At 40.9% G+C, this 26,699-nt stretch overlaps 1 protein-coding gene across 4 annotated transcripts in view; it reads right to left on the bottom strand.

Annotated features, from left to right (window-relative positions):
* c17h18orf21 (chromosome 17 C18orf21 homolog) overlaps nt 1-26,699 on the bottom strand; it is a 77,927-nt gene that overhangs the window by 5,557 nt on the left and 45,671 nt on the right. For all 4 annotated transcript variants that reach the window (XM_063069943.1, XM_063069944.1, XM_063069945.1 and 1 more), the window contains exon 5: nt 6,654-6,877. In XM_063069943.1, coding sequence (XP_062926013.1) covers nt 6,654-6,877 — 224 coding nt within the window. The remainder of the gene's footprint in view (nt 1-6,653; nt 6,878-26,699) is intronic.

Here is a 26,699-nt window from a genome sequence, read left to right on the forward strand (position 1 = left end):
GAAATTTCTCTACATCTCTGTTTTGAAAGGACGCCCCTCTATCCAGAGGCTGTGCCTTCTTCTCCTAGACTCTCCCAACATGGGAAACATCCTTTCCACATCTACTCAACATTTGAGAGGTTTCAATAAGATCCCTCCTCATCCTTCTGAATTCCAACAAGTACAGACCCAGAGCCATCAAACGTTCCTCGCATGATAACCCTTTCATTTCTGGAATCATTCTTGTGAACCTCCTCTGGACCTTCTCCAATGCCAGCACACCTTTTCCAACGTGAGGGGCCCAAAACTGTTCACAATACTCAAGGTGAGGCCTCACCAGTGCCTTATAAAGCCTCAGCATCATATCCTTGCTCTTGTATTCTAGAACTCTTCAAATGAATGCTAACATGGCATTTGCCTTCTTCACCACCGATTCAACCTGCAAGTTAACCTTCAGGGTGTTCTGCACAAGGACTCCTAAGTCCCTCCGCGTCTCAGATTCCTGGATTTTCTCTGCATTTTCCAACATTGTATTTCATTTGCCACTTTCTTGCCAATTCTCCTAATCTGTCCAAGTCCTCCTGCATCCTACCTGTTTCCTCAACACTACCTGCCCCTCCACCAATCTTCGTATCATCTGCAAACTTGGCAACAAAGCCATCTATTCCATCATCTATATCATTTATATACATTTATATATGAAAAGAAGTAATCCCAACAATGACCCCTGTGGAACACCACTAGTCACTGGCAGCTAACAAGGATCCTTTTATTTCCACTCGCTGCCTCCTACCAATCAGCCAATGCTCTAATCATGTTAGTAACTTTCCTGTAATACCATGGGCTCTTAACTTGATAAGCAGCCTCATGTGTGGCACCTTGCCAAAGGCCTTCTGAAAGGAATATACAACATCCATTGCATCCCCCTATCTATCCTACTTGTAATCTCCTCAAAGAATTCCAACAGGCTCGTCAGGCAAGATTTTCCCTGAAGGAAACGATGCTGACTTTGTACTATCTTGTCCTGTGTCACCAAGTACTCCATCACCTCATCCTTAACAATTGACTCCAACATCTTCCCAACCGCTGAGGTCAGGCTAACTGGTCTATAATTTCCTTTCCACTGGATGGCATCTAAACAAAAATGTGTGTCATTACACGTAAACCAATTACCATTTAGGGCGGTAAAGAAAGCATACAAGATGCTAATCTTCATTAAACAGGAAACAGAATATAAGAACAGGCACATTATGGTATAGTTCAGTTTTATTACCACAGAACTGCATTGTTTGCAATCCAGTGGAATCATCAGATAATCAGAAATGCATATCTCTGACCTAACTAGGTGGCATCAAAGGCATCAGCATTGGTGTGCGAAGGCAGCATGCAGTGTAACAGTGGGTAATTGTCTTGGACATTTCTCTTGTGATTGCAAGACCCTGTTAGACATTGATAACGTAAGATGTTGCAAGACTGTTTCCCTTGTTTGGTGATGCAACTGGCGGTGGGGAAGTTGCATACCCGTGGTTGTAGTGAGGACAAGGCCTCAAGCCGTGGGCTTGCTGCTGTCGTCCAGGAAAGGAGACATCAAAGGCAGTGTAGCATGGCGTCTGTGCTTGGTTGGGGGTTGGCATCTTCCGTCAGTGCTGCCCTCCAGTGTTCGATCGGTGGAATGAGAGACTGGATTACGTATGTCTGTGCTTTGCGGGACATGTAACTCAGACACTTGGGCTATATACATGTTTTTTGTGTGACTATGTTTTATACTCACTATTTGGAATGTGCTATGTACGATTTGCAACATGGCCTCAGAGGAACGTTGTTTTGTTCTGGTGTATTCATGTATGGTTGAATGATAATTAACCTTTGATTTGTTTTGGAACTGGCAATTGGGTAAAATGAAACTGTGGGTCAGTTTCCATTCAAATTAGGCTTTGGTTCCCAATCTTTATCTAGACTTAATCATATTGTCCAAGATGATAACTTTCAGTACATAATGAATTTCCCCCAAGACATTTACTAATTCTGAAATTGTTTTACAATGATTACATTTTCAAGCATGACCATTAGAATTATGAATATGCCAGAAATGTGCTGTAAGAGTAAGTCAGGCCAGGCAGCGGGTGATTTCTGAATGACTGCTTTATAACCTCCACAGCTTGGTTCAAATTCCCACCGAGACATCACCCACCCTTGCTGACCCAAATGACTCAGTGATTCATACCTCACATGCAAATTACATTCCTTTTCTGCTGTGTCATAACACATTTGTATCACTACCTTCTAAAGTTGTATTAGTCCACCATTAGTGGCTGCTCTTGTATTTTCTATCTTATCCTCCCAGTTCTCTACATCTCCTTCAAGCCTTCTAAAGCATTTCTTCAGCCAATTACCTCCCATTCTCTTTCTCTTTAGCTCTGGACAGGTTGTCTACATGTCCACCTGGATTGTCTTTGTACAATTCTGTTATTTACATGCACATTGTTGTTAAAGGGGAATTAGCTTTTACTCAATCCTCTTTGTTTCAAAAAGTATCGATACAATTATCAGCAATTCTCAGCCAACTTTTTGGTCAACATCATGCTTCTTACTCCCTCTATGAGGAAAGACATCTTTGCCATAGAGGGAGTACAAAGAAGGTTCACCAGATTGATTCCTGGGATGGCAGGACTTTCATATGAAGAAAGACTGGATGAACTGAGCTTGTACTCGTTGGAATTTAGAAGATTGAGGGGGGATCTGATTGAAACGTATAAGATCCTAAAGGGATTGGACAGGCTAGATGCAGGAAGATTGTTCCCGATGTTGGGGAAGTCCAGAACGAGGGGTCACAGTTTGAGGATAGAGGGGAAGCCTTTTAGGACCGAGATTAGGAAAAACTTCTTCACACAGAGAGTGGTGAATCTGTGGAATTCTCTGCCACAGGAAACTGTTGAGGCCAGTTCATTGGCTATGTTTAAGAGGGAGTTAGATATGGCCCTTGTGGCTACAAGGGTCTCGGGGTATGGAGGGAAGGCTGGGGCGGGGTTCTGAGTTGGATGATCAGCCATGATCATAATAAATGGCGGTGCAGGCTCGAAGGGCCGAATGGCCTCCTCCTGCACCTATTTTCTATGTTTCTATGTTACAGTTGTATTGAGATGGCGTGAAAGAAGATACTTCATAAGGAAACTCCTGTTGTAGCAATGAACTTTTAGTAACAAAATCACAATTCTGACAAACCATTTTTGCATTAAGTAGCATGTACAGTGAATCAATGATTCAGGAATGAGGGATTTTAAATTATGTGGATAGACTGAAGACGCTGAAGTGGCTCTCCTAGGTTCAGGAGAGTTGCAAGTCATTTTGAGAGAAGCGTTTGTAACCATGATGAATAAACAAAGTAGGTAGAGAGGAACTGTGCTGGCCCCACAACTGTTCAGTTTGTACATTAATGATCTAGAAGAGGGGCAAGGAGTGTAGCTTTTGCTGTTGACACTAAATTGAATGAAAAAGCAAATTGTGCAGAGCATGCAGAAAGTCTGCAGAGAGATATAGATAGATGAAGTGGATGGGCAAAGTTCTGGCAGATGGAGTAAATGCAAGGTCATCCACTTTGGAAGGAAAAATAGATCAGATTATTTAAACGGTGAAAAATTGCAGCATGCTGTTGGGAGTGGTTGTGCATGAATTGCAAAAGGTTGTTCTACAGGTATCACAGGTTATTAAGAAGGCAAATGGAATGCTGGCCTTCATTGCCTAGAGGGAGTGAATTTCAAAACAGGAAGTTTAATTAACTGCACAGCATACTGGTGAGGCCATACCAGAGTCCTGTGTTTCCTGGTCTCCTTATAGTACTTGAGCAAAGGCATACTGGTTTTGGAGATGATACAGACCAGCCATGATCTTATTGAATGGCAGAGCAGGATCAATGGGCCAGGTGGCCAACTCCTGCTCATATTTCTTACGTTTCCTATAATGGCGATTATTCTAATTACTGTAATCAACATTGAGCTGGACAAGAATTTGAGGACTCTGGAGAAGACAGCAGAAAGTAGGACCAGCTGGATTCTCTTATATAGAGCTGGTTCAAACTTAACTTGCCAAGTGGCTGCCTCCTACACTAACTTGTCTAAAATTATACTTCATCATTAATATACTTTAAATCTAAACATTGACATCTAGCTTCTCACAAACCTAACCTTACCAAATCTCTCTCACACATTCATCAAGGATCACTTGATAACCTGTTTGGCAAGTTCTCTTTTCACAGAAAGACTTCTCCAACACCATAAATCGTGGTAATCACCCTCTTTAATGAACTAAACTTGGCACTGTTCTTCTCCAATGGATTAGTTCAAAGTGGCATTTTACGGCAATAATTTCACATCATGCTCATCCTGATAGTACACTCTCATTTCCACCACAGCCCATAAGCTTGTTGATTGCCAGCTTTACCCATATCACTATCAATTCGCAATTGATATTGCATTCGATCTTCCCCTTTTTAACTTCTCTCCCCTTTACGCTCACCCCACTTCTATCAGTTTGCTGTTGTTAATTAAAAGGACTAGACTGCATACCACCTTGTGCTGCTACCATTGGAAGATGTAAAAGTCTGAGTATTTACTTTAGCGTAGATTTCTACTCACATTCTCACTATAGTGTACAAGGCCAGTGAACTCCTTTATCCAGTGATAGCTGCAGATGAACAAGTGGCCCCATCCAGCAATAGCAGCTCTTGGGGAGAAGTACTGGGTGAAGGGTGTGGTGTATGAGGGTTACAGATCCAGTCTGTAGTGACATGCATACAAACACTACCATGCTCTCTAGAGCCTGAGAGTAGAACCTGCTGGTGTGAAGTACCAATAACTGGAATGAAGGCTGAGAGCTTGGAAGTTAGATTTACTCTAAATTGCTAAAGTTTTGGATTTTCATCTCTTATTTTCCCTATACAGAAATGGCTCTGAATGTCACAAATACAGGTGTATGCTGCTTAACATCCATTCAGACAACGTCTGATCGCATATATGTCCATAGTCCCGATCGGAGAAAGTGACGTAGCGGACGTAACCAATCTCGTGTATCACACGACTCTTGAGTGTAGTGGTGTTATCTCTGTTTAATTTTCTTTTGAAAGTATTACTGTAAAGAGCATCATGGCTTCCAAACGCAGCAAAACCACTCCTAGTGATAGCAGCAGCAAGAGGCAAAGGAAAAGTATTGATTTGGAAGTGAAACAAAAGGTTATTAAAACAATATGAAGGTGGAAGATCAGTGAATGCTATTGCGTGAGATTTAGGCGTGTTGCACTCGACAATCATGACGATCCTGAAAAACAAAGAAAAAATTCTCGAAGCTGTTAAAGGATCGGCTTCACTAAAAACTACAAGGCTCACGAAAATGCAAGAGGGACCTACATCAGATATGGAGAAATTGCTAATGACATGGATTTAGTCAATACAGGTACACTACAGTACTCCATATAGGTTTGCTACGTATATAATATGGTGTTTGCACAATGTCCAAATCACATAACGTCCGATTTCACAGAACGTATGTATTGTGGACGTATACCTGTAACTTACTTTGCAAAGTTGAAGACTGTATAATAACACTGCTCCTCTTTCTATGAGCAAGCTTCACAATCCAAATGACCACAGTCTTCCACAATCCATTTCAAAAGGGATTGCTCTTGGTTGGTTTCACTTTGTTGGAACCAGAGAATCAACTGCAATGGTTTTTCTGCCCAGATGCACCCAGTTACCTTTGAAATGTTACTTTGAGTAACTTGGTTGTCTATCCCTTAATAAAGTTGTTAAAATCCTCTGGGTTCCACATGTACACTGATGGCATTCAGTTCCTTCAAACATCTCACTGGGGCACTCCAGCAATTTTCAATTGTCATATACAGTCCACCTTCACTAATCTGACTAGCTGTGATCCGGTTCCTTCGATAATCCGGCACTGATTATGCCTAATGTGATCCTTCTGTAATTCGGCATTTTCACTAATCCAGCACTTCTCGGGTCCCAATGGTGCCAGATTAGCGAAGGTCGACCTGTATATTGTATGTCATTTAGACACTATTGGAGGACCAACATTTCCTTGAATTAAACAAGGAAAATACTAAAGCCACTGTTTTTGTTGCATCAGCTCAGATCTTTGATAAGCCCTCCCATACCAGGAGCTGGTTGAACCAAGAGTAACATTGCCTTTTCCGTCTCAATAACACCAGGTTTAACACCTGGCTCAGTTCACCAGCTGCTGAAACTGTGGTATCTAAATTTGACTACTTCAGTGCTCTCTTTTTCAGTCTCTGAACTTCTAACCTACATAGATTTGTGCTCATTCAAAACCCAGGGGTCTGCAACATACATCTATGTAGCCTATGAACACAAAATGCTGAAATTAAAAAAACACAAATAAGTTTGCTGGAAATATCTTCAAAATCTTACATAGCTTAACATTGTTATTTCTGTGCTTAGTTTTGTTTCATAGCCATATGATATTTTGCGATTTGACCACACATGGAAGAATTAAAGGGTTTTAGATTGAATCCAGAAAATCATAGAAGAGAGATTTTAAACACCCAATTTCCTCAAGATACTGGTTCACCTGATGAAATCCCTATTGCAGTCAAGACCTAGATATAAATCATGAGGAAATGAAGTTGAAATAAATAGTATAAATACCGTGGAGTTACAGCTGGGCTCTTGATTTCTGAACTCAATTTATTCACATGCGGGGAATACTTGGTTGCTTTCTCAGTGGACTGGGGCATCCTTGTTCCTTCAAGTGTCTTTATGTCAGTTTTTGTCTTGGTTAAGCTTCTTGGGATGTGGGGCCTTACAGCCAGAGATCTTCTTCTTGCTCCATTAAATCTTGATGTTTCCTTACATGTATAGCATGTAACCAACTGCAGGGATTGAAAAAAATATTGTTAGCACAATATCTGTTCAAGGTCAAAACTGAATTTAAGTGATTTCTGAGTAAATGACAAGGGTCCTCCAAGCAATTTTAATAAAATACCATGAGGAGCAAGTAGCCAGTTCATCTAAGGAATTCTAAAAATCTTGCAAAATAATTTTTATTTTTCTCCATCAGCTGCAATATCTAGACAGCATAGCAGCACTGCTCATAAGTGCTGTCAGACAGCTCCAAGGACTTGTGTTCAATCACACTGGCATTCACACATTTTATCTGCAACTGCGTGGGTTTCCTGAGTACTCCAGTTTCTTCCCACATCCTAAAGGTGTGCTTATAGATGAAATGACTGTTGTAAATTCCCCTTTAGTATAGATAATCATTAAAAGATTCAAAAAGATGTTGGTGCGAGAAGGGAAATGGGTTTAATGGGATTGGTGAGCTATGTGCCTGCGTGAATAAAATGGGCCAAATGGCCTCTTTCTCTGCAGTATAGGGTTTATAAGATGTACCTTGTACTTTATTCATTTACTTCTGTAAGATTCCATGTTATGCTGTTACATTAAAACATTATTTTCTAAATATGAGGAAGTCTACAGATGCTGGCAATCCAAACCAACATATACAAAATGCTGGAGGAACTCAGCAGATGGTGTGAAAGTGCTCGGTGAAACGGTCCCCCAATTTACGACAGGTCTCAATACAGAAGAGGCTGCATCGGGAGCACTGGACACAATGGACGACCCCAACATATTCGTAGGGAAGCTGAACAACAAACATTACACTTCTGGTCATGCACAATATTTGGCACTAATTCTGTACTTCAAATGGTAAGCTGTCCTTGCAGGGGCTCCCTTTAAATGCAGCTTTCCAATAGTGAAGTCAGAACTTTAATCCTTAGATGTTTTCAAGGAACTATCTATTGGAATTCCTTTTGCTCCTAAACATTTGCTTCCCAGTAAGTGTATGGGCCTATTGAGAGTGGTCACAGCTGATGGCTTGAAGGCAAAAAAGAAAAACCTGCAGTGGCACTAGTTTTAAGTGGTGAGATAATTGCAAAAATTTAATCAGCTATTCTTATGCAGTCTGGCCCACATGCATTTCCAACAAAAAATTAATTCTTAAGTGCCTCTGAAATGAGACTGCAGCCATTGCTGTATGATGTGGAACAACTAAAATTCCAAAAGGATGATTTGGCCCTGACTGAGACACCAGGTTCAGACAGAAGGCACGTGGGCCCACTGAATTTCATAGTCATAGACATACTTTATCGATCCCGGGGAAAATTGGTTTTTGTTACAGTTGCACCATAAATAATAAATAGTAATAAACATAAATTTCAATGATAACCTCATCTGAGAATTTATTGTAACAGATTAGTGAAATGACAGTGTCAGGAATGTCGGTATCACAAAACCACACACCAACATTACTCCCTCCTGGCACTTATCCTTGTAAGCGGAACAAGTGCTACACATGCCCTTACACTTCCTCCCTTACCTCCATTCAGAGCCCCAGACAGTCCTTCCAGGTGAGGCGACGCTTCACCTGTGAGTCGACTGGGGTGTTACACTGTTTCTGGTGCTCCCGATGTGGCCTTCTATATATTGGTGAGACCCGACGCAGACTGGGAGATCGTTTTGCTGAACACCCACGTTCTGTCCGCCAGAGAAAGCAGGATCTCCCAGTGGCCACACATTTTAATTCCACATATCATTCCCATTTTGATATGTCTATCCACGGCCTCCTCTACTGTAAAGATGAAGCCACACTCAGGTTGGAGGAACAACACCTTATATTCCATCTGGGTAGCCTCCAACCTGATGGCATGAACATTGACTTCTCTAACTTCCGCTAATGCCCCATCTCCCCCTCGTACCCCATCCATTATTTATATACACACATTCTTTCTCTCTCTCTCCTTCTTCTCCCTCTGTCCCTCTGACTATACCCCTTACCCATCCTCTGGGTTTCCCCCCCTCCCCCCCTTTCCTTCTCCCTGGGCCTCCTGTCCCATGATCCTCTCGTATCCCCTTTTGCCAATCACCTGTCCAGCTCTTGGCTCCATCCCTCCCCCTCCTGCCTTCTCCTATCATTTTGGATCTCTCCCTCCTCCTCCCACTTTCAAATCTCTTACTAGCTCTTCCTTCAGTTAGTCCTGATGAAGGGTCTCAGCCCGAAACGTCCACTGTACCTCTTCCTAGAGATGCTGCCTGGCCTGCTGCGTTCACCAGCAACCTTGATGTGTGTTGCTTGAATTTCCAGCATCTGCAGAATTCATAAAACATAGAAACATAGAAAATAGGTGCAGGAGTAGGCCATTCGGCCCTTCGAGCCTGCACCGCCATTTATTATGATCATGGCTGATCATCCAACTCAGAACCCCACCCCAGCCTTCCCTCCATACCCCCGGACCCCCGTAGCCACAAGGGCCATATCTAACTCCCTCCTAAATATAGCCAATGAACTGGCCTCAACAGTTTCCTGTGGCAGAGAATTCCACAGATTCACCACTCTCTGTGTGAAGAAGTTTTTCCTAATCTCGGTCCTAAAAGGCTTCCCCTCTATCCACAAACTGTGACCCCTCGTTCTGGACTTCCCCAACATCGGGAACAATCTTCCTGCATCTAGCCTGTCCAATCCCTTTAGGATCTTATACGTTTCAATCAGATCCCCCCTCAATCTTCTAAATTCCAACGAGTACAAGCCCAATTCATCCAGTCTTTCTTCATATGAAAGTCCTGCCATCCCAGGAATCAATCTGGTGAACCTTCTTTGTACTCCCTCTATGGCAAAGATGTCTTTCCTCAGATTAGGGGACCAAGACTGCACACAATACTCCAGGTGTGGTCTCACCAAGGCCTTGTACAACTGCAGTAGCACCTCCCTGCTCCTGTACTCGAATCCTCTCGCTATAAATGCCAGCATACCATTCGCCTTTTTCACCGCCTGCTGTACCTGCATGCCCACTTTCAATGACTGGTGTATAAGGACACCCAGGTCTCGTTGCACCTCCCCTTTTCCTAATCGGCCACCATTCAGATAATAATCTGTTTTCCTATTTTTGCCACCAAAGTGGATAACTTCACATTTATCCACATTAAATTGCATCTGCCATGAATTTGCCCACTCACCCAACCTATCCAAGTCACCCTGCATCCTCTTGGCATCCTCCTCACTGCTAACACTGCCACCCAGCTTCGTGTCATCCGCAAACTTGGAGATGCTGCATTTAATTCCCTCATCCAAGTCATTAATATATATTGTAAACAACTGGGGTCCCAGCACTGAGCCTTGCAGTACCCCACTAGTCACCGCCTGCCATTCTGAAAAGGTCCCGTTTATTCCCACTCTTTGCTTCCTGTCTGCTAACCAATTCTCCACCCACACCAATACCTTACCCCCAATACCGTGTGCTTTAAGTTTGCACACTAATCTCCTGTGTGGGACCTTGTCAAAAGCCTTTTGAAAATCCAAATATACCACATCCACTGGTTCTCCCCTATCCACTCTACTAGTTACATCCTCAAAAAATTCTATGAGATTCGTCAGACATGATTTTCCTTTCACAAATCCATGCTGACTTTGTCCGATCATTTCACCGCTTTCCAAATGTGCTGTTATCACATCCTTGAAAACTGACTCCAGCAGTTTCCCCACCACCGACGTTAGGCTAACCGGTCTATAATTCCCCGGTTTCTCTCTCCCTCCTTTTTTAAAAAGTGGGGTTACATTAGCCACCCTCCAATCCTCAGGAACTAGTCCAGAATCTAACGAGTTTTGAAAAATTATCACTAATGCATCCACTATTTCTTGGGCTACTTCTTTAAGCACTCTAGGATGCAGACCATCTGGCCCTGGGGATTTATCTGCCTTCAATCCCTTCAATTTACCTAACACCACTTCCCTACTAACATGTATTTCGCTCAGTTCCTCCATCTCACTGGACCCTCTGTCCCTTACTATTTCTGGAAGATTATTTATGTCCTCCTTAGTGAAGACAGAACCAAAGTAATTATTCAATTGGTCTGCCATGTCCTTGCTCCCCATAATCAATTCACCTGTTTCTGTCTGCAGGGGACCTACATTTGTCTTTACCAGTCTTTTCCTTTTTACATATCTATAAAAGCTTTTACAGTCCGTTTTTATGTTCCCTGCCAGTTTTCTCTCATAATCTTTTTTCCCCTTCCTAATTAAGCCCTTTGTCCTCCTCTGCTGAACTCTGAATTTCTCCCAGTCCTCAGGTGAGCCACTTTCTCTGGCTAATTTGTATGCTTCTTCTTTGGAATTGATACTATCCCTAATTTCTCTTGTCAGCCATGGGTGCACTACCTTCCTTGATTTATTCTTTTGCCAAACTGGGATGAACAATTGTTGTAGTTCATCCATGCAACCTTTAAATGCTTGCCATTGCATATCCACCGTCAATCCTTTAAGTGTCATTTGCCAGTCTATCTTAGCTAATTCACGTCTCATACCTTCAAAGTCACCCCTCTTTAAGTTCAGAACCTCTGTTTCTGAATTAACTATGTCACTCTCCATCTTAATGAAGAATTCCACCATATTATGGTCACTCTTACCCAAGGGACCTCTCACGACAAGATCGCTAATTAACCCTTCCTCATTGCTCAAAAGCCAGTCCAGAATAGCCTGCTCTCTAGTTGGTTCCTCGACATGTTGGTTCAAAAAACCATCCCGCATACATTCCAAGAAATCCTCTTCCTCAGCACCTTTACCAATTTGGTTCACCCAGTCTACATGTAGATTGAAGTCACCCATTATAACTGCTGTTCCTTTATTGCACACATTTCTAATTTCCTGTTTAATACCATCTCCGACCTCACTACTACTGTTAGGTGGCCTGTACACAACTCCCACCAGCGTCTTCTGCCCCTTGGTGTTACGCAGCTCTACCCATATCGATTCCACATCTTCCCGGCTTATGTCCTTCCTTTCTATTGCGTTAATCTCTTCTTTAACCAGCAACGCCACCCCACCTCCCCTTCCTTCATGTCTATCCCTCCTGAATATTGAATATCCCTGAACGTTGAGCTCCCATCCCTGGTCACCCTGGAGCCATGTCTCTGTGATCCCGACTATATCATATTCATTAATAACAATCTGCACTTTCAATTCATCCACCTTATTACGAATGCTCCTTGCATTGACACACAAAGCCTTCAGGCGCTCTTTTACGACTCTCTTAGCCCTTATACAATTATGTTGAAAAGTGGCCCCTTTTAATGCTTGCCCTGGATTTGTCGGCCTGCCACTTTTACTTTTCTCCTTTGTACTTTTTGCTTCTACCCTCACTTTACACCCCTCTATCTCTCTGCACTGGTTCCCATCCCTCTGTTGTGAACTAACCTCCTCACGCCTAGCCTCTTTAATTTGATTCCCACCCCCCAACCATTCTAGTTTAAAGTCACCTCAGTAACCCCCGCTAATCTCCCTCGTGTTTACACCAACATTACTGGTGTATTTTGCTTCACATTGGAAATGGAAGCACAGTAAGGAGTGGCTCAGTTCTCAACGTCATTTAAGACTCAATTAGGTCATATGGTATCACTGCAAATAATATCAACAAGAAAACAAAAAAAAGTTGGAAGAACTCAGCAAGTGAAGCAGCATCTGTAGAGATCTAAGGTGTACATCAAGGGTTTCAGATTGAAACTCTGCTCTAGATGCTACTTGACCCACAATGCTTCCCATGTTCCATTTTCTGTGATCAAGATTCAAATGCCTATAGTCCCTTCTATCAACAAGAAACTCTTCTCCTGATTATTGCCCGTCAGTCAGTACACACTGTACACATTGCAGGAAGTGCATTAAATTTACTCAGGGTGGGGACTTCAAACCTCTATGGCTAAGGGCAGCTTTGAGGCGGTGTTCCTACAAGCTCCAAAGAACAAGTACTGCAAACAGAAAAACTATTTCACTGCACCTCGGCAGATTACACAACAAAGATCTTGCTTCCTGAATATTTTTGGGTGTATCCTATGGATTTTGGGCTGCTGATATGAAAATCACCATGAGATTTCCCTATCAATTTTGAAATCACCTATATTTGTTATTTCAATTCATAATTTAAGTCAATAAAAATGTTGCCCACAACATAAGCTGAAAAGTTTTCTATCTTATCCAGGCATGCCTGAACACGCTTAGACAGGGTGGATGCTGCATGGCAGGACAGGTTTTAGAAAGGCTATAAATTTCCATGAAGGATTTCAATATTTAGTATAGATATTTCCCAGAATAGCTGATGCCAAGGTTAAGGAAGGCATTTTTGTTGGTTCACAAATCAAACAGGTCATCAATGACAGGCAATTCAAAGAAATTCTAGTTGGATCGGAGAAAATCGCACAGACATTCAAGGATGTTTTTGAAAATTTCTTGGAAACTACAGAGCACCAAACTACATGCAGCTGGTTGACAACATGCTTCAAGCATGAAGTGCAACATCTCACTGAAGATTTGTTTTCTGCATTCCCATTTAGACATCTTTGCTGCAAATCTTGGTGCTGTCAGTGACAACCACAGTGAAAGGTTTCACCAGGACGTTGTGGTCATGGAGAAATGTTATCAGGGCAACTGGAATACATTCATGCTTAAGCAAGAAGCATCAGACACTAAGAACAAATAAAAATGATCAATGAACCATTTTTAGCTTAGTTGAAGTATTACAAACATCAGCACCGTTATTCAATTAAATGTATTAAATTCAATAAAAATTATTTTGTCTCCAAATTCCTATATGATACAAGTAGTCCAAAATTATATTTGTGTTCAGCTTCAAGTGGTCTATTATTAAAAAAATGAGAAAGCAACACTCTTGAAAAAAAATTATTGTCCAGTGTTACCTGTAGCACATGAATCTGTGCATACCAATAGGTAGAATAGAGCATCAAACAGTCTTAGTGAATATGACGCCTTGCCTCATGTTATATGATATTACTACCATGGTAAATGGGATAAAGTTAAGACAGATCAAAGAACTAAAGCCTGGAGAACCGTGAAATGATAGAGTCCCACAGCAGCAAAACTGTATTTCACATAGTTTGTATCCACATGATCTAGCATAGGTCTCACTTTACCACTACGATCAAGGAAGCTGACCAACCCTAGTTCAATGAGAACAGCAGAGTAAATCAAGAGCGGTATCAAGCATACTTGAAAATGTGATACCACCACAATTATGCTATAACAGGACCACACACAGGTCATTTAGTTAATACAGCAACCAAAAGCTCAGATGAAACCATTACAATTCCTCCACCACCAGGTCAATGAGAATGAAACAACTAGTGAGAGGCTATGGCTCCATGAACAGCTCCTTTCACAGTAGTGGCCATCAAGTGAGGTCAAAAGATGAAGCTGGTATTTGGAATCAACTTTTCACAGAAGCGACAAGATAATGAGTTTGACATTCTCCTGGGATCTTAAGACTTATACGAGCCAGCCTCTAGTTATTTAATACATACCTTGCTACCAAAAACCTGATTGCAGCAGGTATTGAAGGTCACTGTTCTGGTTGCATTCTGGCTGGCTGAACCAGACATGCCGCAAGTCAAGCTGTTACAGTACAGCTATAACACTGGCATCTTTTCAACAATATGGGAAAGCTGCTCTCATCTCCTCTACACTACGTACAGGACAAATCCAACCTGGTCAATTACTATCCCATCAGTCCATACTCAGTAAATTGACTGAGGGTACTGACAACAGTGCTATTATGCAGCACTTTCCAATTCCATGTTTACAAATGATAGGTTTGCGTTCAGCCAGTAATACTAATCTAGACCTGTCAAAACAACAGCTGGATACCAGACAGGAGGTTGAAGTGACCATTAAATGCTACTTCAATATCTAGGGCTGAATGTGGCCACAAGATCCCAGAGAAATTAAAGCCAATGAGATTTAAGGGGAATAATCTCGACTGGTGAAAACATAGGGAGACACAGGAAGATAGTAGAGGTTGCTGCAGGGTAACTTCACAGCCAGCCCCAGGATATTTATGGATGTTTTCCAAAACGCTGTACCAAGCCAAATTACATAATTTTCATCCTTCCATCCTAATATCAAAAGGGAGGATTTTTACTGACTGCAATGCATTCATTTTACTATTTGTCGGATTATGAAGTAGTCAGTGTCTGCACATAATAAAACTTGGACAACATCCATGTTCGGGCTGATTAAGTGGCACAGAACATTTACACCTTACAACTGCCATGCTATCAACTTCAACAGGAATCTAATCACCTTTCAATGACACATGAAAATGTTAACAGTAAACTTCACACCACTAATATCTTGGAACACCAAACAATAAACTTAATTGGACCAGCTATATTAAAGTTCTGCTTACAAGGACAGGTCTGAGTATTCTGTGGTATTTGACCCCTGACTCCCACTGTTTGCAACAGAGTCAAGAATGTTATAGAATGGCTTTCACTTGCCAATTAGGTGCAGGTTAAACAACACACCTCCTATAGCAATGCCATCATTTGATCAGTACCTATTCATCATCTTCAAAAATACTATGCCCACCACCAGTGCACCATAGTCACAATGTGTACTTATGACTGGATATACTATTGCAACTTACCATGGTTTCTTCATTAACTATCTGCCAAGCTCACGTGCTTTATTACAAGCACCATCAGATACAGGTTAGACCCCATTCAAACATATGAATAAGTACTGCTCCTTTATTTCTCTGTCAAAAGTCTGAAACCACTAATATAACATGCCTCTACAACAAAATTATAAAGATGAGTAGAACAATACCTTTTATTATTGGGATGCAAGTACAAGAACAAGAAAATCAAAATCTGCAGACTCTGAAAAGCTGAAATAAAAACAGAATATTGTAAATACTCAGCAATTCAAGCAGCATCTGCGGAGATAAACAGGTAATGTTTCAAGTGTTATTTCATTGGAACTAGGAAAAGATAGAAATCAAATAATTTAAAAATAGGCTTGATTTCTAACAGTTTCCAATTTGATGAAAGGTCATTAACCTGAAAACTTAACACTATTCCTCTCTTTCCTGTTAAATCAATTTCTACTGGACTTCTATAGAGAAGGTAGAGTCTGCAAATCTCTGCGAGTCCACTGGGAAAGTTGGAGTCCAATGTCTGCTAGTCAGAGTCTGCTGGAAGCCGGAGACTGGAGGTTAAAGTACTGTGTATGTGTGGGTGGGAGGGAGGAGTGGGGTTTGCTTTGCTGTCGCTGTTTGTTGTGTTCTGTGTTGTTTGGCTGAGCATTATGGGCATGTCATATGGGCGCCAGGATGTATGCAACACCTGCAGCCTGCTCCCAGCACAGCCTCGGATGTGCAGGTTGTTAATACAAACAATACATTTCACTGTATGTTTTGATGTATACATGATACTTGAGATTTGAAATGACCACATCTGGAGCATTGTAAAGGGCTTTCATATTCATCAAAGTGCACATTTAACTTAGAGGCAATTGAAACAAAGGTTGACTGATTTTAGATTTGGGATACCTGTTCCATGAAGAGACAATGATGACTATGTAGAACATAGAATAGTACAGCACAATACAGGCCCTTCGGCCCACAATGTTGTGCCGACCCTTAAACCCTGCCTCCATATAACCCTCCACCTTAAATTCCACCATATACCTGTCTAGTAGTCTCTTAAATATGGAAAATGTAAGTGAAACTGGAATGTTTGTATGAGGCGGATTAACACTGGTAAAATTTAACATCCATTCATGCAACCATTCGACTCTTCCCCAAAATCTGACTAAGTTCTAAATTCTTTAATTGTGAAAAGCAGCTCATCACCATTAAACATTTAAGTGTACATTTATCAACATTCTTAGAGCTAGGAATTGCAGATGCCCAATTATATATTATTAGTTTACAATTCACTGGCTTTGTGCTGTTATTGAAGATAAAATCTGACCTCTTGATGTCAGAGTGAGAAGAGCCATTTGTACTGTAATTTCAGGGCTTCCCAAACCAAATCCTACTCAACGTTACATTCCTGATTGAATCAGAAGTACACAAGTATATACACAGGATAGTCTCACAAACATCAATGAGTGAATGATGCGTTAATTTGTTGTTGCTGATGATGGCTGTGAGGAGAATTTGAGAGACACAAATGCTCCCTGCAACGTTCCAGAAATATGACCAATTCTTTTAACAAAGTGTCCCTGAAGCAAAAAATTACATCATAGAACGTAGTTAAGAGTTCCTTTTCTTTTAAAAAGGAGTTACATAAATTTAAGCTACTGAAGAAAATAGGCTGTTGCGAATATGGGGAGCACAGGAAGAAGCAGCTTAATTATCAGTGTGGCAGCAACTACACAATAGTTGAACATCCTCCACATTCAATCGCAGCATCTGATAGTTCAAGTGTACGTAAGAAAATTTTTATGAACTCCAAGAAAGCACACAAAAGGATTGGCTCAACTGAGTTTACATGGTATAAGGATAAAGAGACAGAACACAGAAGTCTCAGGATCCGTGGGAAATGAACCATCTCAGTGAGAGTGGAGGAGGAGTGTGCAGGGAGATGGAAGTGAGAACATTACAACTTGGCCTCAAAGCACATGGGACTGGTCAATATCTGATACAGTGAGAAACTGTTGGAAATGTGGAAACGGTAACATTTATGATTAATGTCAGGTAACATATTCAAGCAGTAGCTTGTTGAAACACTATCAATGCTTATACAAAGATGGCAATGTATTTTGGAACTTAACAACCTTTTCCATTGCTAATAGCCCAATGCAGCTGCAAGCACAACCTACAAAACATTGCATAACTCAAATCAGTTACTCATAACACAATGAGGTAGGATTTGTTTACTGTACCAGCTCAAAAGTGAACAGAAAGCATGCAAGTGGGCAATTGTCTGTCTTTTTGGAATAAATTATGTTGTGAAAGAGAAAAGACAATTAGAGTCAGAGTCATAGAAACGTACAGCAAGGAACAGGCCATTTGGCCTATCTAGTCCATGCGGCATCATTTACAATGGTTGCATGAATTTCTCATCACAAATTGTTGAATCAACGACCATTTCTAAACAACAAATGTTTAAAAAAAGGAAAAATCAAAAGATATGGAGCTATTGCAGTACAATGGGAGATAAATACCCACACAATTTTGATGAAGTGAATGGTTTGCTTGCATCAAATACATTCGAACATTCTATTTTACTCTCCCCTCACCTGTAGTAAAATGGATTAGGTACGCCATGATTCTGAGGAAGAATTGTTAATAAGCTGACTGCAGCGTGCATACCAAACAACAGATGTCACAGTAACAAATAATACATTGCTGTGGAGCAGGATCAGCTATAAAGCTCATTGTCAAATGAATAGAAGTATCTAGGTTATGACTATAAATATACAGAATTCATTAAATGGCCTTGGAGGCAACATTATAACACAGAGATTAAATAAAAAAGATGCACAAATCTAAAGGACTAATCAAATACGATTGCATACAAATACTCCTGGTGGGAGATTATTATTTGTGGCCAATAATTTATTGAGCACAGCATGGTTGCGACATCCTGTCAAACTCTTTGATACACTTCTTGTTATCTAAACCCACTGGGTTTCTGTGGATGAACAGACGTGCACTGCATGCTTAAATCTGAAGGTCAGTGCAATTTTATTTTCTAATACAGAACAAACATTTCCATTTGTAATCACTGAAAAGGATCTTATTAAAGCCTTTTCACACAGCATCGAAGGGATCAGTTTAAAATATATGTTTCAATTTAGTATCTTGTTAATTAGTTAATGCTGAGATTGTGTTATAAAAAACCTGTCTACAGGTAATGGTACAGAACAAACAGTTCAATTTAAAAACTCAATACTCACCGACACAAATGCGGCCATAACAAAAGGTACTTAACATTTACGATTTTCAAGCTGTAGAGCCGAATTGTACTGAACATTGGTTCTGACGAGAACAGATAAACGCACCAGCTTCTAGAGAGACTGGAGTACTGATATGGGGTGGGGCTCGTTGTAGCCACTGTCACATTTTACACAGAATTTTTAACCAATACCCTGCAATGAGGGAGGGTCAACAATTTATTTACGATGGTCTGTATCCTAATTACTGGAGACATGCACACACACAAAGAACCATGCAGCAAATCAACCTTGAGCAGATTTACACTAGGTGACAATTATGTATCACCATAGTCATTCATGCCTAGGGTGTAATTTGTAATACAAAGGATTGGGGTGAGGGCTACACTGGGGAGGAGTGGGTTTGCAGGCGAGAGGGTGAGAAGAATCACAAAAAAATTACTTCAAATGAATAGGCTCACAGCAACTGTTTTAGCAACATGATGATCCCTACCCGAGGGATACTGAAGTCTTTGGTAATCTGCTGCAGAAAGTAGGGCAACTGGATTTAATGATCTGTTTACGAGTGTAGTTAGTACTATCTGACTGCCATGTAAATTTTCATCTGATGCCATTTACGGTGCCTTTTCTGTACATATTTGAACATTTACCTACTATGCTAAAATAAATTTATATCACTGTTTCAATTTTCTAAAACTGGAAATAATCAAGATCAAGTTCCATTTATTATCATCCAACCGTACACATGTATATCACCAAAGGAAACAACATTCCTCTGGACCAAGATGCACACACAACACAGTACATGTAATTCGCACATACACAACACAAAGTAATATTACCATAAATAATAAGGTGCATTTACAACAAGGGTTAAAAAGGTAAACAGCGTAACACTACTGGTGCTTTAAACATCATAAGACCTAGGTAGTGGCAGGGAGTTCAGCAGTCTTGCAGCCAAAGGAAAGAAGCTGTTTCCCATCCTAAGTTCTTGTCTTAATGCTATGGTGCCCCTTGTCTGATGGTTGAGGGTCAAAAGAGTGTTTTGATGGACAGTAGGGATCACTGACAATGCTCAGGACCCTATGTATACAGCAATCATGATAAACATCTCTAATGGATGAAAGGAAGACCTCAATAATCTTCTCAGCAGTCCTCACAACCCTTTGCAGGGACATGCAGTCAGATGTCTTTCAATTCCCATACCAAATTATGATGCAGCTGGCCAGGTCACCCTCAATAGTGCTCTTGTGAAAATTGGTTAGAATGGGGTTGGGAAAGAAGCTTTTCTCACCTCATCTCCTCAGAAAGTGGACACACTGCTGTGCTTTCTCGACCAGAGGTGGTGTTGAGAGACCAGGAGAGATCCTCCATTATGTGCTCCAAATGGGTTTCTCAGTTACGATAATAAATATCCATGCGTCAAGCCTGTCAAGATGCTTGTAAAGTTTTATCAAACACAGGTCTTTTAGTGGAGTATTTGCAAACACTTCTACCCTCAATCTGCGGTTCATACTTGCTTTAAGACCACCATCGTCCTAGTACCCAAGAAAAACAAGGTAACGTGCCTTAAGAACTACTGCCTGGTGGCTCTAACATCCAGCATTATGAAGTGCTTCGAAAGGCTGGTCATGGCATACATCAAATCCAGCCGCCCAGACAACCTCAACCCACTAATTCACCTACAACTAAAGCAGCTCTACAGCCCTACACATCTCTGGAGAATCTGGACAGTAAGGACACTTACATTAGAGAGTATTGATTATTGACTAGAGCTGCACTTTCAATACTATAATTCCAAACAAATGCTTGCCAAACACCTAAACCTGGGATTTAATACCCCCCTTTGCAAATAGATCTTTGACTTCCTGACCAACAGACCACAATCAGCAAGGCTCTCAATTTCACAATTACTCTCATCACTGATGTCCCACAAGGCCGCTTCCTTAGCCCTCTACTCTACTCATTATATATTCATGACTGTGGCCAGATTCTACTCCAGCTCTATGTGCACATTTGTGGATGATACTACTGTAGTGGGCTGAATCTCAAATAACAGAGGACAGGAAGAAGATGCAGAGCCTAATGACATGGTGTCATAACAACAACCTCTCCCTCAATGTCAGCAAAGCAAAGGAATTGGTCATTGACTTCAGGAATGGGGATAGTGCTACTGTTTCCACCAACAGCTGAGACCTTCAAACTTCCAGGAGCGAACATCACTATTAGCTTGTCCAAGACCTACCAATTTGAAGCCACAGCCAAGAAAGCATCCCATCCAAATGCATCTTGGCTTTGTATAATAACTGCTCTCCCTGTGACAGGGTTAGGGCATAGTTTGGAGATGCAATACAGCAAATATTAGTTCAATTTTGGCAGACGTGAATATGGATTGTAGATTGAATTCAAAATGCAGCTCGGAACAGCAAATTGTAGACCATGAGATATCGAAATGATTGAGGTATCTGCATATGCATGAATGCAATCAACATCCCATTGCATGAATACAGCTCAGAGACCACAGTAATTCACACTCATTTGGTGGGAAGACCCGAGGAATTTGAAAACTACATGCAACTCAAAAGAAGCATTACAGGGGAATTATAACTATAAGAATTGTCCTGTTACCTTTGTTTTTTAAAATATAAAAATATATGCTGCAATGTTGGATCTGGGAGTCTCTCTCAGATGATTTCAAAGGCTGTCCAAGCATGTGTGTGTATCCCAAATACAAAACTACTTTACATCTACCAGCTGCATTTCTGCGTTGACTTGTTCATGTTACACCAACAGCAAGAAACTGCAGGAAGCTTTGGAAAAGTTCAGCACATTACAGAAGCCAGCCTCTTCTTCATGGACTGTCTATATTTCCTTGAAGTAGCCAGCATCAAAGACCCCACACACTCCAGACATTCTCTCTTCTGGCAGAATGCCTGGAAGCAAGTACAGTCTGCCCTCCTTATCCCTGAGTTCCCCATGCACGAATTCAACCAACCGCGAATCGAGAAAACCCGGAAGTGCTCTTCGAGCATGTACAGACTTTTTTTCTTGGCATTATTCCCTAAACAATGCAGTATAACAACTATTTTACATAGCATTTACATTGTATTAGGTATTATAAGTAATCTAGAGATGATTTAAAGTGTACAGGAGGATGTGCATAGGTTATCGTGGATCGGGATTGAAAAAAAAAACGGGAGTCGGAACAGGTACATCCGATATTATTTAGCGTCAGTTAGTCAAACATTTGTCTTAGTACGCAGTATATATTTTACCTTTTCTATGCATATAAAGAGGGAGAGGGAGAAGATGGCGGCGTGACGCAGCGTGCGCGGCCGCTCCGAATTGATATCGTATTTGTGAACTAGAATGCCGTGCACAATCCTGATTTGATGGAGACAGACGTGAAGAAGCACGGAGGAACATCCGGAGAAACTTCTGAAACGCCTGCTTCGCTGCCGCTGCTACTGTGTGATCGAGAATCTGCGGAGGGGAAGCCCCAAATCTTCGGCTTTGCCTACTGCCTGTTGCCAGGGCTGGGGTCAAAGCGCTCGGCAGAGATGGTGCTCGGTGTTGGAGAGCTGGTCGGAGGCTCGAAGTTCTCGGTCGGACTCGGAGCCGGACTGTGGTAAGGTGTTTCCAGGGTGCTGCATCGGCAAGTTTGCGGCGCTGGAAGCTCATGGCAGGGAGAGTTTTCTTCCTTCAACCGTCTGCGTGAGATGATGGGACTTTCAAGAGACTTTGAGATATTTTACCATGCCCACGGTCTGTTCTTTCTATCAAATTACGGTATTGCTTGCACTGTTGTAACTATATGTTATAATTATGTGGTTTTTGTCAGTTTTTTTTAGTCTTGGTTTGTCTTGTGTTTCTGTGATATCATTCTGGAGGAACAAGTTGTATCATTTCTTAATGCATGCATTACTAAATGACAATAAAAGAGGACTGTGTGCCCTCATAATCTAATCCAACTTAATATAAAATACTTAAGAAACGTATGTTTCAGCGCCAGGCTTGGGAACGGAAGAGTGCGATCCAGTGACAGAGCACTACCGAGCGGGCTCTCCATCCGTGCCGGGTTGATGTGCAGGATCAAAAACCCCAAGCCCCAAAACCCAATAATTAAACCACTGTGTTGCTTAGTAATAATTGTAGCTTTAATCGGGGCAGGGCCTTTCTCACTTTATCCTTTAAAATTGTTCCGATCGTTGACCAACTGTAGCCTAAAGCTTTTCCAATGACCGATGGCGTTTCATCTCTTTCCAATCGCTTTATTATTTCCACTTTATTTTCAATCGTGATCGTGATTATTTTCGTGAACAGAAAAACTGCGGATTCAGAGCTCTGCCACCGGGTCCTAACGTCCACCGCATTGAGACAGGTTGAATAAAGGACTTGAGCATCCGGGTTTTTTGGTATCCATGAGGGGTCCCAGAACCAATCCCTCGCAGATAAGGAGGGCCAACTGTACCACCAAGCTCAAGGAGAGGTTCTACCTTGCTGTTATAAGGCCATTGAACAGTCCCTTACTACATTAAGATGGACTCTTGACCTTACCCCTTATTACCTCCATATACAGTAGTTTCCCTGTATTTGCAACACTTTATTCTGCATGCTTATCATTTTACCTTATACCACCTCAATGCACTGTTGTAATGAATTGATCAATAAGAAATGGATGCAAGTTATTTTAAAAATTGTACCTCAGTGACAATATTAAAACAATTTAACAATTACTCATCGTTCTAAACACTTGGAAACTGCAGTCCCATTCACGCAAGCTCGGTTGATCGGCAAACATACCATCCTTGGAGCCGGTCTAATGAATCACTGCTGTACTCACTCCTCTGTGGTAAGTACTATCTTTCTTAATCACTTGCATCAGTTAACACACCATTTGTCTCCATATTTCCCACTGCACTTATTTGTTGTCATTCAGTGACTTTTGTACAGTTATAACCACATATTTGAAAATTAACACCCTCTGATCACTCACCACTTAACAAAGACTCTTATGTTCAAAGAGTTTACATTTTCCCATGTTATGTTCTACCTGCTATGTTCTCACTATCACTTGGCTTATCCATATCCCCTTGAAGTCAGTTTGCATCCTCCTCCATAATCATAATCCTGCCCACTGTAGTAGCCTTAGTAGCAGCAACAATAGCCTGTCTTGGACCAACCACATAGATGCCACAACCAAGAAAGCCTACCATGTCTCTCCGTCCAAAGGAGGCGAAAGAGTTGCTATGGTACCATAGCATCTAGCGTGACAGTATTACAGCTGGGCGTGTAGGAGTTTAGAGTTTAATTCTGATGCCATCTGTTAAGGAGTTTGTACGGTCTCCCTGTGAACATATGGGTTTCATCCAGGTGGTCTGTTCCAAAGATGTACTGGTTAGTAGATTAATTGGTCACTGTAAATTGCCCTGTGATTAGGTGGGTTGCTGGTTGGGTAGAAAGGGCCATTTCCCATTATATTTCTAAAAATGCAAAAGAATTTAAATGTCATGACCCTGTTTATCCTTATCAATTTTTATTAATGCAGCACAGAAAGCACTCTATCGAATGGCAACTCCTCCACTCATGAGTGCAAGAAACTGCAGATAGTTGTGGACTCAGCTCAGCACATCATGGACACCAGCCTCAACTTCTCACTGCCTCAGTAAAGCAGACAGCATAATCAAAGATCTCACCACTCTGAACATTCTCTTTTCTCCCATTTTCCATCAGGCAGTAGATAAAAGAGCCTGAAAGCACATACCATTAGGCTGTAGGACAGCTTCTACTTCACTTTTATAAGCCTACTGAGTGGTTGTATTTTGAAATGGGCTCAACGTCACAATCTACCTTAAGATCTTGTACCTTGTTTATCTGCACATGCTCAGTAGCTGTTACACTTTATTTTGTGTTGTTATTGTACCGCCCCAAAACACTGTATAATATTTGATCTGTATAAACAGTACACGACAAGCTTTTCATTGTATCTCAGTATGGCGACAGTAATAAACCAATTTCATCAGCCAACTTCAAAATGTATCCCTCTCCCTTTAACATTGACATAGTATGTGAATAGTTAGGGCCCAGGCACCGATACCCCTGATACTCCAATAATTACAGCCTGGCAAGTTGAGTGAGATCCATTTGCTCGAACCTTCAGTTTTGTCTGATAACTACTTCTCTACCCATATCAATACAATACTCTTGATTCCATGTCTTCGAACCTTGATTAACCTCCTGTGTGGGATGTCAAAAATACAAATGTATCACATCCTCCAGCTCCTTATCTATTCTATTCGTCACATCCTGAAACTCCAGCCGATTAGTCAAGAATAATTTACCTTTCTTATCTGATGCTGCTCACCCCTATTATTCCTTTCATGGTTTTTGTTATTATATCCTTCATTACAAATTCAGCCCTTTTCCCTACCGTTACTATCAGATTGACAAATCAAGTCATTTCCTGTTTTTTCTCTCTTTCTTCCCTTTGTTAAATACTTTGTCACAGATTTTTACCTGGTCATCCAAGGGAACAATTCTAAAATCTACATACTGCTAAATGATGACAACTGGAACATTCACCTATTGAAAATGCACACTGAATAAATCTAGGGTACAGATTATCAGATTCTTGAGAGTTATCAACTTTCAGACTCGCCATCTTCTCTAGTTTTTTTTAACTAGTATTTGGCTCCTTGCTCACACTAAATCCATGATTTTCTTAATATACCCAGCAGGTATATTTGTTTATTCAGTCTGCCATTTCTTTATCACTTCCTTTTCATGGGCTTTGCTAATCTTTTTCATTTTTGTACCTATTAAAGCTCAGTTTTTAAAAAATAGTTCTTGCCAGTCTATTCTTCCAAGGTTGAACAAAACTGTATAACGCCTCAAACCTACAGCTATATCTGGCAACCTGATAATCCTCCTTTGATTCAAAATTACATTTAATTTATTGTTAGCTTTCGATAAATTCTGTTCCCTTTTGCTAACTGAAAGGAAAATATTTTTGCAACATTATTTCTTTAATGCGAACCATTATCTGCCCACCATTTTACATTTCAATGTGTCACAGCCAACCTTTATTTACTGGGAATAAAGACCCTAAATTTTACATTGAATTCTACCACTTGTAAACAATGCAAAATGTTACCACATTATGGTCACTCTTCCCCAAATGCCCTTTCATGTGAAGGTGAACATGCATTACACACAAGATCCAAAATGACTCTGATTTTTTGAAACTTAGTGCATAAATATATTTATTCATGTTTGGTACTGGAACAATTTTCTGGTTTTAAGGCATAGAAAGCACTTACATGAATTATTGTTCTCTCAGCTGACTACACTTATATAATGCAGAAACACCTGTTTTATAAAATATTTAATGGCATTAAATTCCTAACCTTAAGGCAGGCTGTGCTTGAAATACTTTGAGAGCTAACAGAAGTCAGTAGAAGCAAATATCGTTGTCAGTTATGCAACAATACATAGCAATTTTAATAGCACTTTAGAGCACAGAGACACAGCAAACTCAGTTATGTTCATCTGCTAGGCCAAATTCACACAGGATTAATTTGTATGAGGATGGAGAAGGCTGGCAAATGACATAGTAAATGACAAAAGAGAAAATGCATAAGAGATGAAGGTGGAGAAAAGGGGAAGATATGAAAAGAAAAGCAGCTAGAAATTTAATTGCATGGCACTGCTTGCACCATGTTACACAAGAGACCACCAGACAGTGAGATTCTAAGAGGTGCGCAATATTTATTCTCAAAGAATTTCCACTCAAAATGGAGGAGGAGCAATTGGGATGGTATTGAGGATCTTGATGCAATACATCAGCAGCATACAAAACTCTGCATAAGTGGCAGATTAATGCAATATTTCCATAAGTGGTTGTATAGGTAAGTGTATGGTGTAGATGTGTGGGTATGAAAATTAGCACA

The sequence above is a fragment of the Mobula hypostoma genome, chromosome 17, assembly GCF_963921235.1.
Source record: "Mobula hypostoma chromosome 17, sMobHyp1.1, whole genome shotgun sequence".
In the NCBI taxonomy this organism is placed as follows: domain Eukaryota; kingdom Metazoa; phylum Chordata; class Chondrichthyes; order Myliobatiformes; family Myliobatidae; genus Mobula; species Mobula hypostoma.